A 14,862-nucleotide genomic window follows, 5' to 3' on the forward strand; every position below is an offset into this window, starting at 1 on the left:
CTGATTTTTCTGTTTGCGTCACTCAGTTTACAAAATGGAAAACTTGAAATATCGCGTTATTTACGAGTACGAGTTCTACCATGGCACTAGTGCTGCGGAAACGGCTCGAAGGGTTAATGATACGAGGGCTGCTATTTATGTATCCGGAACTGGCCAATAATTGTAGAATATTTAAAAAGTAATTACAACATTTGAAAATAGAACTCTTCGGCTAGAGAATAAATATTTTTCATGTCCCTGTCATTTGTTTTTTTCAATTGGCGCCAATTTTGAAAATAGCTTGTCTTCATTGCCATGGATTTAACTCGTGAACATTTTCGCGCGATGATTTATTATGATTTTCGGCGTGGATTAACTCAAAAACAGTGCATCGAACAACTGATTTTAACTTTTGGAGATGAAGCACCATCGAAAACCACTGTGTATTATTGGTTTAAGGAATTTCAACGTGGACGGTCTATGCTCACGGATGAAATTAAGGAGGGTCGTCCTAAATCGGTAGTGGTACAACGAAATATTGATGCTGTGCGACAATTAGTAATGCAAGATCGTCATGTTACATACCGCGAGATAGAGGCGTCTCTGGGCATTAGTATGACGAGTATACACGCGATATTACACGAACATTTAATTGTTAAAAAAATTTGTTCGCGTTGGATTCCGCACAACTTGAGCGTAGATCACAAACAGGCTCGTGTCGACTGGTGTAAGAAAATGATAAAAAAATACAACCGTGGCACGTCAAAAGCTGTTTATAATATCTACACAGGTGACGAAACCTGGATCTATGCTTATGACCCTGAAACTAAACAGCAGTCAACGGTGTGGGTCTTTCAAGATGAACCGAATCCAACAAAAGTTGTTCGTGCGAGAAGCACTTTAAAGCAAATGGTCGCTTGTTTTTTTGGTATCAACGGACATGTAGCTACAGTGCCACTAGAGAATAGTAGGACGGTTAATTCTGAATGGTACACCACCATTTGTTTGCCAGAAGTCTTTGAAAAAATACGAAAGAACAACCCACAACGCAGAATCATACTTCATCACGACAATGCTAGCTGCCACAAGTCGGCTGAAACAAATAATTTTTTGGAGGGTCAAAAGATTGAATTGACGGGTCATCCGCCGTACAGCCCCGACCTGGCACCCAATGATTTTTATTTATTTCCAAACATTAAAAATAAATTACGTGGTCAACGTTTTTCGAGCCGCGAAGAGGCCGTTGATGCGTTCAAAACACACGTTTTGGACATACCTCAATCAGAATGGAAAAAGTGCTTTGAAAATTGGTTTCATCGTATGCAGAAGTGCATAGATCATCGCGGAGAATACTTCGAGAAACAATAAAACCATATGTAATAATATATGTTTGTTTAATTTTGTTATTCCGGATACATAAATAGCAGCCTATGTATGTATGGCGGTAAGCCCCTTGGACGGCCGGAGACCCTAGTTGATAATGAAGAACTGAAACTGGCTATTGTGGAAGTAGATCCATCGCAAACCACGTCCGAGTTAGCTTCAGAATTCGGTGTTAGTGATAAAACTATGTTAATTATTGAAACTATTTTAACCGGCACAATAATGAAGGGTTTTTAAATCAAATTATCATCTGTGATGAAAAGTCGATTCTCTACGATAATCGGAAACGCTCATCGCAATGGCTGGACCCTGGCCAGCCAGCCAAATCCTGCCCCAAGCGAAAATTGACCCAACAAAAGTTACTTGTAAGCGTTTGGTGGACTAATGCCGGTGTCGTTCATTACAGTTTTCTTAAATCTGGCCAGACGATTACGGCAGACGTCTATTGTCAGCAATTGCTAACTAAAACTATGATGGAAAAGCTAGCTGCTAAACAACCGAGGCTGGTCAATCGCTTCACTCCACTGCTGCTTCACGACAACGCTAGACCACACACTGCACAACAGACGGCTACCAAATTAGAGGAGCTTCAATTGGGATGTCTATCTACCATACTCCCCGGACCTTGCTCCGACAGATTACAATTTTTTTCGAAATTTGGATAACTTCTTCCAAGGGAAAAAATTCAACTCCGATAGGGCAGTCCAAACCGCCTTCAAGATTTTATTGATTCCCGTCCGAATGTTTTTTTAGTAAAGGGATCAATGAACTACCTATGAGATGGCAAAAGTGCATAGATAATAATGGTTCTTACTTTGATTAAATAAATATATTATATTAAAAAAATATTCGACTTTTTTATTCCTCCTATACCAAACGCCAATTTCATATGTAAGGACCTAATACTTTCATGATTATTTTTCCAATTTATATAAAAACTATATAAAACTTAACTTTATTTTATGAAACATATTAAAGTAACGAAAACCGACCATTTGATTGTTGAATTCAAGAAAAGGCTGCGGTGAAGTTCGCCGATTCTTCTTCACCTCCGTTTTCGAAGTCTATGGACTTTGTTTTACATGTCTATTTTTTACGTCTATATGTAAATTGGTATACAGATTTTTGAATTTTATTTTAGTATACTCCGTGGCTACACTCATTGGTTAATTTCAGATAAAAGTGCCCTATATGTGTTCCAGTTTATATTCTAGCTATAGTATTAATTTTAATTGAAATATTCAGTAAGTTTTTCTTTTATTTTTATGCATTTGGATTATTAACGAATGTATTAATAATAATATATTTTCTTATTTGCAATCTGATAAAATTATGGAATACTGGCTAAATTAACTTCCAGATTCAGTCCGATGCAGAGTATAAAAAGACTGGTGGTGTTGATTTAATTATTTTTTTTTCAAAAACCAAATAATAATTTTAGAGCTTTTATTTAACACTAAATTAAAGCATCATTCTGTCATGCTCTCTAGCTGCCATTCTGTTAGGAGATGAGAGTGATAACGGATAGTAGTTAGCTTTAAATCAGTCTTAAAAAAGAACTCGATTTCAAAATCAACAGTTCATCTTTATTGTAAGGATTACAATTAAACAACAAATAGTATTACAAATATATTTAAAATTATTGCTTAGTAAGAAAGTCCACGCAGCCTAAGGTCCCTTTCCCGATGCCCACTTCTTCAGCCACTGAGAGGACCTCAACTTCTTGCACTGTGTCATTGGCCCTCACCATAATATGGCCTAGGCCTCCAATACAATCCAACATTATGAGAAATTTGTCTTTATGCATCAGCTTCATAGCAAATTTCATTGGTTCAACTTCATGCATCGCAAATTCGTATATATCACCTAGAAGATTAATAAAGTCTGAAACTGTCTCTAATCTAAATCTGTAATGCGTAGCTGTGCGCGATTCTTGTATAGAATTGTATCTTATGTGTACTAGCCACAAATCCATACAAAAACATACAAAATATGGTCTGTACATATGTTTATCTCATAGCTTTGGGATAAACAGTACTTATAATCAATGGCGTGTACACTTTATTAAAGCACACATCAAAGCACACAAAGAGTTCTTCGGTATTCATAACATATTACACATATTTCTTTCCTGCTATCTCTAACCTTTTTGTAATGTCAGATTTGAGATGACAACGGAATTAATTAAGATTTCAAAGAAAATTATAAAACAGGTTGAGTTAGGAATACTAATTTGAGACGTAAAGCGAAGGATAATTATTAAAGCACTCCTTGCATTGACGCGCTTTTTAATTATAAAAACGTTAAACACGTGTAGAATAGAAATTCATCGGTTATAATCGTACCGAATTCCCAATTTTTAATGACTACGATAGAAAATCACTCAAATAAGAGAGAGTACTGAGGCGTGTGGTTCCCGTCCAAGAATAGGACCTCTACAACCTCCCGTGAATGTCGTGCGAGGCAACTAAGGGATATGATAAGCAACGACAGCATTCACAAAGAGATCAGGTCATAAAATCAAGAGCTGAATTATCAAAAAGGATTTATTTAGGCGAGCTCCGCTTCGTGATAGCTGGAATGTAACCGGAGACGAGACAGAGAAAAATATATACCTATATTACCATATCGGGACAAATCGGGTATGCCCTGATACGACCCTGGAGGGCCATCATCGTCGAACATAAGCATTTCGTGCTGACCACTCTTCGCCAACAGGTTAGCTTCCGTCCACTCTAGCTTGGTTTTTAAATAGTCACTCATGTGTTTCTCAAAGCGGCGTATTGTCTGGAAATCACAAAGACCAAAGAAACTATATTATAAATAAATAAATTATAAATATATTAGGACAAATCACACAGATTGAGCTAGCCCCAAAGTAAGTTCGAGACTTGTGTTATGGGATACTAACTCAACGATACTTTATAATAAATACTTACATAGATAAGCATCCAAATCCCGGGCCAATCAGAAAAAGATAATTTTCCATCATGTACCGACCGGGGATCGAACCCGGGACCTCTCGGTTCAGAGGCAAACACTTTTACCACTGCGCCACCGAGGTCGTCATATATAGTGAAATCAAATGAGGTACAAGATTCCCACACAACTTCCCGGCCCAATCCGGCTAATATCATACAAAATGGCAGATTAGACGGGCAATTTCTAAACTCAAAATTACCCTACAGATTTTCGTGCGGTGTTCACCAATAGATAGTGTGTTTCCTGAGGAAGGTTCAGGTGTATAATTTATTATGTTTTTGTACGAGCGAAGCCGGGACAGGCTGCTAGTATGTATGCATAAACAACTGCCTTACCAAGGGACAGGGTTTCATAAAATATGTCTTTAAGCATTTCTTTGACCTCATGTTCCAACTGAAATATTCAAGCCATGACTGATCTGCAATCAAATTTTATTTGTTATTTACTCTCTCTTTCACTTACTTAAAATTATTTGACAAGATTTTATGATCGTTTGTTATGATTTTTGCAATGAAATTTTACCTTCTGTTTGCCCTACGGGTATGAAATTTTCCACGTCGCTCTAGTTTCCACGACAATACATTCGATATGACCTGATCTGAGCAGCACCCAGGATCGGCATTCTCCGATATTTTTGTACGAAATAAATCTTTAAAATATACTTAGCGAAAATACAATATGGAGATCTTAAAAATATATAAAATCCCGGGTTCTTACCTATAATTTTCGTCTCACTGTAGCATGGCTCCCGTAATAAGTTTGCACATTTCCTTTGGTTTTTCTCGTAAAATCTAGAATATGTCTCAAATCCAGGTTGTAAGCTCATCAAAAGTATGATTAATAATTGGGTATCCATTAAAAATGGCCGTCTAGTGTCTCACTGCGTTTTTCGAGAACGCTTTCGTTTGTCAAAGAATATGCTAGTTTTATACCTAGTCAGTTTATGTAATTCAATATGTTATTATGTGTAAAGATGCTTTTCCACTCGCATTAGATATCAGATACGCGATGCGAAACTACCAAACGGTATTTCAAGTGGTGCATGTATGATTTACATATGAGATAGAATGGAATAGATATATATTAATTGTAACCATAAACGTATGTTATATAAATATAACTGCACTTTCATATTACTAACTGTAACAAGGGGCGTTGATCCGGTAGGAATTTCGGTATCAAAAGTACCTTATGTGCTATCCCATATTAATTCTACTCGTGTACCAATTTTTATTAAAATCGCACACTCTCAAAATTTTGTATTTTTTGTCGCCCGTCCGATAGAAGTTCTGGATTCAAGTCCTACCTCATGCTAAAATACTTGAGATCACAGATTGTCTGTAGTTCTGGATATGTTATACCCGTTTGTATGTTTGTATTCATCAGACCTACGACACAAGCTTTGTATTTAGCATAGCTTTATCCACTCGCAAAAATTCCCTAGGTTCGTGTCTCATTTTAATAACATAGTAACAGAATTTATAAAATTCAACGCAAATTTTAAATATTTGACTGAGCCTTTTCCTGTTCCACAGCCATTGAACGTCGGTACCCAGGGTCCTCCTCAACTCTTTTCCTTTCCTTCGCACGATCTATATATATATATGACATTTTCTAGATATTTACCTATACTCATTGGAATGAAGAGCGAGTGAATACAACCTTTACGTGTAGATGTTTAAGAAAATACTCTGTTTTATAAAACTTGTCGTCGTTTGGGAAACTATTCTGTGTTGATATAAGTCAGTAAGTTCACACATTTCATTTTCAAAGGTAAAGATCACAAATGACTTAGTTTGAATATTTTATTTACATCGGAAACTAAGTAAGTACTTAATAATTATACATATTTTTGTCTAAATGATATCAATAGCAATAATTCATCCACTTTTGCGCATTCTATGTGGACACGTGCACTTTAACGTTTACATGAAAAAAATCATAATACAATTTCTACAGGATAATATAGTCATCTCTACTTCCCATCAGGCTAGATGGAGAATAAACGCACTCAAATTTCTAGTTAAAAAATGTAATTTCGAATGGCATAAATTTGTTTTACGTCAATGGTTTCGGTTTTTCAGTCTTCTTCTTAGTTTTTCCATTGGCACAGGCCAAATGTCCACGTGTGAAGTTGAGAGCTTTGACCATGGACAATACATCGACTTTTGTGACAGTGTCTGGCCTGGCCATCAGGTGGCCAATTCCGCCTATACAGTCCCATCTAAGCAGGAATAATCCTTTGCGAAACAACTTGAACGCAAACTTGAAGATCGCTATCCCCTCTTTTAATGTCTGTTCTGAAATTTACGGATAATATTTATTTACGTTTAATTATAATTCCCGTATTTTAAAGTAACAATTATCAGGAAATGAACAGTCTCTAAAACTAAAACAAACCTAAATAGAATTAAAACTCAAACAATCAGACAGACTCGCACTTAGAACTGGGTGTTGGATAAAACTAAAATAAATTTATCTACTTTAAAACTTTCTCAGAAACCACACTAGCTATTGGCGAAAAATCTATCCGGTCTATCCGTTCAAAAATCTATCCGGTCCTTTTGAGTTAATTGAGTTTATACAGACAGACGCGACAGGCATTTCTTTTTGTAATATGTAGGATTAGTATTTTCTGACTGACTGTTGAGATTTAGATTGATTTTAAAATTGAAATGTGTTGCTGGCAACACATTCCAATTTTAAAATGAAAGAAAATTTACCTCTTTCAGTTGAATTTGGGTCCCCCTGAAGCACGTCGAAGATACCGTTGAATCTTCCCGGCGACCCTTTCTTAGGTATCATGAGCATCTGACTCATCAGTTTGAATTCCTCATCATATGCGAGCAGCGTTGCTTCTTTCCACGGCAGGATGTTGGGAACGAGGTCTCCGTAAGTTTTTTCGAAATATTTGATTGTCTGAAATAAACATATAATTTTACCTAGCAAAATTTAATTTGTAGTTAACATTCAAAGAAACGTAGGTCATCCAATAGAAAGATGCGTCGTACATAAGAAAGGTTGCAGGTTGAAACTGATTTCGTAAGACACAAGACCGCGAGGGATGGAGTTTATAAAGAGAGCTCTATTCCCAGCAGTGGGAAAAATAATTATCATGATGATGAACCATTCAAAGACGATAGCAAACAAACACACAGTAGGGCTAAAAGTTGGTTTTGTACCTTACCAGGTGGAATTATGAAGTAATATAGTACGCACATAATTTGAGGGTGTCCTAAAAAGTAGATCCAAACATGTATTGTCAAGTCTGACGACCCAAGTGTAATATGTCCTCCACGGCGGGCCCGTGATAAAGTGATCCTGAAAACTCCTTGTTTTCGTCAATTTCTTGCACAAAAGTTCATTTTTTCTCAACACCACTGGCTCCACTATAAAACAAATTGCAAATCTAATTGTTATCGTTAAAAGAAATAACTGAAATACATGTTTTAAATCCATAGTGATTGTTTCTGTCTCGGGGACCAACTGAATTATTTATGAATTTATAGCACTGTTTATATGTGTCGCCACAGTTTATTTGCGAGTAGGATGTTATCGTATCAGCTTTTTGATACTTCCTAGAACGCAATTTTGTTTCTAGAATCCTAATTCTCACGATCTCATTGCTTTCATCAAATTACTAAGAATGGTTGTTACTTTTTCACCACTCTGTTTCAAATGTTTGATTTAGTATTTTGTTTAAGTTATTTTACTTCGATTGCACTGTGAAGAACAAACAAAAATTTAGAATTATTTCTACAAAAAAAAACAATGAAGATTTATTTTATCAATCTCATCGGTGAAGAAATTTCCAACTGTCCCTGTCTTTAGCCATCCTTTTCAGCCTTCTCCTTAAGTAGGTTTTCCGTTCTGCGCACCAATTATAATGGCACCGAATCCAATAGCACTATCGGTTCCGATTACAGCACCGATCGATATTTCAATTCAAAGAATAACAAATATTCTTCCTAATGCACTACTTTCAGGATTATAATCGTTATTTCTCTAAATCGAATAAAACTACTGACGCACATTTCTTAGGGACTTTTCTTTCTAAAATGACCGTATTTTTCGCTTATCATCTGGCATCACATCCTCTTGTACCTGGGAAAGTTTGGATAAACTACTATACGATACAAAGTGAGAACAATGCGCTGGCTTACAAATACACTTACCGATAAAAGTGATTTTACCCATCACTTTGATCGCAGTCAACATGAAGTCACCAAATCGATTACTGACATACATATTGTATTGTATTTTATTGACCTATATCCCAACGTTACCTGGAGCTGTGCAAGTACAATCACAACGAGATGAACTATGCAAAAAGTTGTCTAAATCTCCCAATTTCAACCTCAATTACGTATCAGGGAAACCATGGAGGTTTTACTATACGTGGGTGGTAAATATGGGAAACCGCTGCATGGAGATGAAATTTTTGCGAGTTACGAGAAGGGTGAGACAATTTCCCAAAAAAAAAAAACTATTTTCAACTTTCGGTTTGTAGCCTCACCTTGTGTCATCACATCATGCCAGACTGCTGCACTGGAGGACCCGGGTTCGATCCTCGGACAGGTCAAGATGGAAAATCGTCTCTTTCAGATTGATCTGCCAGTCCTGGGCACTCCTCAACGGTCTACTGGATGAATATGATTTTTTTTGTCACACATTTCATAAGATTGCAATAAGATCTCTCTGACAACAATAAAAGCTTGTGTCAAATGGCATTTTTGTAAAAAAAAACTCATATAATATTCTCATATATATAGTTAAAGAGACCTACTGTCTAATGAAAATACTGTACGTCGGCGTAAGACGTAAAAAGAGATGAGTTAATTCAGCCGAACTGGCATGGTCTCGATACGGTTCAGTGGTCAAAAGCACTGTCCCAGATGGACACGGGCGCGGGTTCAATTCCCGCTCAATTTCAGAATTTTTCATCTCATTATTATTTTCAAAAACAAGTTAAAAAGCATGTGTGATAACGTAATCGATAACAAATCCATTTTATATATTCTCAGCTTATAGACAGAATTGGTGTAACCATGATTGACTACATGAACGAGGATATAAATTGGTACACCGCCACCATGATGACTTCTGTACTCAGGATACAAACGGCAAAGAACGAAAATCCGCGAGAATCACTCATGTTCCCTGAAAAAGGAAACCCAGGTGGATTCAGAGGTGTGCCTAACATGGCACAGAATGTTGGTCAGTAGTCTGTACCTCTATTCTTTATGTTGTTTTAAATACTTATTGCTTTAAATACATACCCCCGGATCATAAATATTAATGGCCCACCTGGAAAGCCATCAACAGGTTAAGAACTTAAGAGGTCAATTTCAAATTCAAAATTAAAATTATTCATTCAGACATCAGACCTTAACAAGTTTATGACGTCAAATTTTGTGTAATGTAGCAATTTCCCAAAAAGCTACAAACTACTGACATTTGGGTTCTTGTAAACGCAACGGTGGATCACGAACAGCACACAGTACTCCGATAGTGCCAGTTGATGATTTATAAGCCAGTGTGTGAAATGAAGAAAGCAATGGCAATCCATCAGGAAATCGTGCACATTCACATTCCACATAATAGCCACGAACTCCAGCCACGAGGAAGAAGATTAACACGACTGTGAGAAGAAGACTCTTTATTATCCATTCTCTCCCATGTATGCTGTACGAGGTCACTGAGGGACACATAGCCAGCTCATAGGCAGCGATAGTATTCCCAAGGGTTGACGTTAGGCATGCGGCCGGTTGTAAAATCATAGCCGAATCTTAAAATTTTTAAGGTTTAGTTTTTTTACAATAACCCGGGCTTCGCAACGTCACAGCCCCGAATGAAACTGAGAACGAGCAAAGATGAAAGCGAGAGAAGAAGAGTATATCAGTTTTATTGCATTGTGACTATGATAACGTTTTGCTTTCAGGCGAATTCGCCAAAAACTCCATTCCATTGACCCACCAAGTGTTCAAACTGTTCAACGGAGGCAAGTTTCTCGTGATGGCAGACTGCAATCTTGGACTGGCCGCCTTGATGGCCAGACCTAACCAGACACTCTACAGGTCAGAGATTTTGGCAATGGCTGAAGAGATCTGGGATGCTGACGGGTACCTGATCTGCACAGATGATAAGAATAAGAATGAAATAGAAGGATCTTTGGCTGAGTTCAATGAGTCGCCGCAGAAAAATAAAATGTACTGATAATCAATAATTTGTAGTTTATTTGCATGCCTACATATATAGGTTAATGAGGCGTGTGGGCCCTAAAAAAAAGGACCACTCCGTTCTTCCCGTGGATGTCGTACGAGGCGATAACGGGACACAGCCTTAGTAGTTGATAGACAACAATAGCATTCCCAAGGAAGATTGACGTCAGGCAGACTGGTTGTCAAATCACAGAACTTAAATTTTCAGTATTCGCGGGTTTACTGCTCCGAACGGAAAACGATAGGATGATAAAGAGACACAACGGGTTAAAATGAGACCACACGGGCCTGACCACGCCTTTGGTCACATGGTTAAACTCGAACACAGTCTTCAAATACAGTAAGCATCATAATAAGACGTTTCCACAACCCAAAAAACAATTATTATTATTTTTTAACATGACTTTATTCAATAGTGTGCAATGTACCCACAAGGGATAATGACTTAAATTTCAGAAAACATATAAGTACCTACTGAATATACTCCATACACACTTTTAATTTTGGTAACTAACTTAATTCGTTCACATAAATTCGTCTCGCGTGCATTCACAAATGCCGCTAAGGCTCATTTGTTGTATTACCGTGGGCGTTTACGGAGCTGGCCACCGATCCGTATCTTCGGAATAGGTAGAATTGGTGGGCGGAATATTATTACCAGTTGTTATAGTCAGTGACAGAAGAACTGGCTGGCCATAATGACTGTGCCGCCCAGCAGCGGCGGTCGAAATAAAAAAGAAAAATAAGTATTGTTTTTGTGATGGACGATTAGCGTTCCATTTTTAAATATTACTTTTTTATCGTTCTTTCTTTGTGTTTGCATTATATTATCATAAAATTTCACCTTTCGCGTTTAATTACTTCGGGAAGTATTTCCTTCAAATACTTCCCGATGTTGCCTGGTCACGTCCTTGCAGGAGAGGAGAAGTTTTGACTTCATATCGGCAAGAAGAATATGCGTGCCAATTGTCTAACAGCTGAGGATAATGAAGAGCATACGAAGTGACGAATAAGAAGTAGGAAAGCGGATCTGGGCTCCGAGATGGCAGGAAGCAGGTCAGATCTGAACCAGATCTGAGGAAGGAAACGGGAAAACCACAAACGCTCAGACGGGAGACTCTTTCACATAAAATGCTAATATTTTCTAACTATCATTTGTTTAGTTTACTTATGTAACTTATGAATCCTGCCGGGTGCAGTGCCCAGTGCAGCGCTATGATCCAATTGCTCCGTCAATGATGAACGCGATAAACACAATAATTGCTGCGGACGAATTTTTGTACCGTTTTCGTCAATAGATAGTTTCCTGTGGAATGTTTTGGTGTATCTATAAAAAAAATATTATATGGTTTTACTAGAGTGAAGCCGGGACGGGCCGCTAGAACAAGTGTTACAAATAATGTCTATAAAATTAAAAACATAGTATGATTCCTTCATTCATAAGTTACATAATTTAATTTAACTTACAATTGAACCTAGGTTAAAATTAAATATAAGGTTAAAATATAAAGCTATAAGGTTAGTCCGAAAAACCCTAGCAATCGAAAAAATCTTATTTATATGTGACGTGACTTTTAGGAATACGGTTATTTGCTGTCAGTAAACCAGCGTGATATAATAATCAACCAGCGTGCAGGTTTCCTCGCGATGTTTTCCTTCAATTCACAAGTGATATATAGACTATGGAAACTATTGTTCCAAAGTCAAAATTTGTATAAGTACCTACATACAATTTCATGCCGGCTACACACTATCGCCACACTCAGACAGATGCCGACCCGAATGAATGAACATTGCATAGTTTGTGTGAAAGAACTTTTGTTTACTGCAACGAACAACCAGAAATGCCGTATTCGATTCCGCAAAAGTTCGGCGAACTGTTTCGCGATAATGTACTTTGCCACAGGCGGCTTAAGGTCAGGTCGTATTTATCTAAGAAATTAACTTATATTTTTGTTCTAACGCAAAGATTGCAGATAAACAGTCTTAATAAAATAATGAATACATGTAGGAGATATAAATAATACATAATTGGATATAAATAATCTTATGAATGCTCGACTAGTCATAGTCTCTTTGATGTTTAGCGTTCATTAGTGACTTGAAAGGCAATTATTGTAATAATTATAGTAACGTTGTATTAAATTCTCTTTATTATGAGTAAGTGAGCATTAATGATCACTGCATAGTATTTCTAGTAATCACGTGTGTGTACTGTTCATATTTTATGATTTATTCTACATTTTGTCAATGCGCAACTCTTTCATGTAAACAATGTGTGGTTCCAGCAAACAAAAATGTTGAAGTTTTATCACTGTTGCACTTTGGAAAATTTGATATTGACAGAACGACACAAAATGAATGGAATTAATTCAAATTAATTAATTGATACGTTAATTTTCACACCGGAAGCATTTATGAAACATGCCTCTCCTTTTATGTGTCTCTCTCTCTCTCTCTCCTGGTTTCTTCCGTCTTGAGGCCGAAAGTCCTCTTAGTAGTACTAAACTAAGTATTTATTTTTCTATTTGAACGGTCATCGGTTAGAACCAAAAACATAATTACATGCATTTGCATCGATGTAATAATGTAATAATAATTTAATAAATAAATATGTAATAAAAATATCTTGACGACATCTTGATATCGTAGATAGATCAACAAGAAAAATCCGTCAAAAGTATTTTTTTATTTCAATATAGCAAAAGATAAACTTAAGGCCAAATACTTTCTTCCATTCGACCATAAAACAAGACGGGCTCTTGCCAGGAAAATGATTAAAAAAAATTAAACCTCAATGTGTGCCTCTGCCTTAGAATAGAACCATTCGATATTCTCCCGCAGACCATGACGAGAGTGAAAGAAGACCGGTCATATCGTAAAATTACAGATAAATATTCAAAGATTTCAAGGACACCACCGCTGAAACTAAAAATACAATACAATAATATTTTATTGCACGAATTAGTTACATAGTATATATGTTACCGGCCAAACCCGATTCCAGGATTAACTAGGCCAAACTAATTCTTCTTATATGCGATAGGATAAACTGGTTTAGCCTAGGCTATACCAGTTTAACCTATCACATGTAGGAAGAATTAGTTTAGCTTAGGTAAAACTAGTTTATCCTGGAATCGGGTTTGGCCTGTAACATATATAAGTACAAAATGTATTAACAGACATAGCATGCGTGACATAATGAATTAGAACAGTGTGCAAAAGGCGACCTTATTTCTTCGAGACAAGGTTTTGGGAAATTGCTAGATGAGGTTATAAATAAAACCGAGAACAAATGAGTAAGAATTTAACTTTAGTTAAAAAGTAACAGAGTAAGTATTAACTAGTGTCTATTAGTTGTCTAACTCCGACGACATTGATCACGTAGTCAGAAACAGACCCGCAACCCGGAGCAGGCGGGCAGGTGATCACGGGGTGAGCACAGCCTGTCAAACACATGGCCAGCGCTCGGCAACCAGTCGACTAGGGCTGACAAACAATATTGAAGTGAGTTGCCCCGGTCAACTTTGACGTTAACTTTAACCTTCGCAGAAAAACGCAAAGTTAAATTTTGATGGTGCGTTAAAGTCAATGTTCAAACTTTTATTGTAAAAATAACGACATAATAATATATAGGGACAAATCACTCACTCTCATTATTTTACATATCTAATTTCCTGATTTTCGTGGGGAATGAAATAACCACGTAAAGAAAACCACGGACATGCCCCACTTTTAAGAAATTTCAAAACGAGCGATTCGTTTTGAAATTCCTAAAAAGAGGGGCAACCCTAGGCCATAGCGAGGCGAATGCGGCAATCGAGTGCGGAGTGACGAGTGCTTCAAATAAGAAAGGATATAAATTACCTTCAATATTAATGGCTCTGGTTTCACTCACTACTGTATGCCGTGAGCCGATTGACTGTCTTATTTAAGCTACACGAATAAAACTTATGGTTTTTCTTTAGTCTATTAAGTGTCTTTCTGCCGAGTCCTCCGCATAAAGACATACCTAAGTCTTCTACAGATAACATAGAAACTTAGTATTAAAAAAAATATATAATGCGACAATTTTATTCGGCCAAATTTAGACAGAAGTTTATTTTAAGTAACGAATTAGAGCAGGTATATTAAGTTTACAGCTCTAAAAAAATAACAAAAAGTATGAACAAGTAACGATAATTTGACAACATTTTAATTAAGGGCATTCAAATTCTGGGACACACTAGTCTTCCTTCTATAGTAGAAAAATCCTGCTAATTCTGCCTGTCAATAAAACTCAACCAAATCCTAAACC

The 14,862-nt window shown here is 36.8% G+C and overlaps 3 protein-coding genes across 4 annotated transcripts; 1 reads left to right on the forward strand and 2 right to left on the reverse strand.

Annotated features, from left to right (window-relative positions):
• Nucleotides 1–3,001: 3,001 nt before the first annotated feature.
• On the reverse strand, nucleotides 3,002–5,229 carry LOC128679474 (uncharacterized). Its single transcript, XM_053761755.1, has 4 exons — nucleotides 5,062–5,229; nucleotides 4,680–4,762; nucleotides 3,987–4,149; nucleotides 3,002–3,228 (listed from the first exon to the last, which is right to left on the reverse strand). The coding sequence occupies exons 1-4, from the start codon at nucleotides 5,198–5,200 to the stop codon at nucleotides 3,002–3,004; spliced, it is 612 nt and encodes a 203-aa protein (XP_053617730.1). The 5' UTR covers nucleotides 5,201–5,229.
• Nucleotides 5,230–6,162: 933 nt separating this feature from the next.
• On the reverse strand, nucleotides 6,163–8,433 carry LOC128679211 (uncharacterized). The gene is made up of 3 exons (XM_053761291.2): nucleotides 7,564–8,433; nucleotides 7,068–7,263; nucleotides 6,163–6,644 (listed from the first exon to the last, which is right to left on the reverse strand). Exons 1-3 carry the CDS (start codon nucleotides 7,801–7,803, stop codon nucleotides 6,403–6,405), a joined length of 678 nt encoding a protein of 225 aa, XP_053617266.1. The 5' UTR covers nucleotides 7,804–8,433; the 3' UTR covers nucleotides 6,163–6,402.
• On the forward strand, nucleotides 7,132–10,570 carry LOC128679210 (uncharacterized). Of its 2 annotated transcripts, none has more exons than XM_064436654.1 (3): nucleotides 7,132–7,236; nucleotides 9,369–9,561; nucleotides 10,286–10,570. In XM_064436654.1, the coding sequence occupies exons 2-3, from the start codon at nucleotides 9,393–9,395 to the stop codon at nucleotides 10,558–10,560; spliced, it is 444 nt and encodes a 147-aa protein (XP_064292724.1). In that variant the 5' UTR covers nucleotides 7,132–7,236; nucleotides 9,369–9,392; the 3' UTR covers nucleotides 10,561–10,570. The 2 variants fall into 2 exon arrangements, with proteins under 2 accessions (XP_064292724.1, XP_053617265.1); XM_053761290.2 differs by lacking the exon at nucleotides 7,132–7,236 and adding an exon at nucleotides 8,541–8,803.
• Nucleotides 10,571–14,862: the final 4,292 nt, after the last annotated feature.

The sequence above is a fragment of the Plodia interpunctella genome, chromosome 21 (assembly GCF_027563975.2).
Source record: "Plodia interpunctella isolate USDA-ARS_2022_Savannah chromosome 21, ilPloInte3.2, whole genome shotgun sequence".
NCBI lineage: Eukaryota > Metazoa > Arthropoda > Insecta > Lepidoptera > Pyralidae > Plodia > Plodia interpunctella.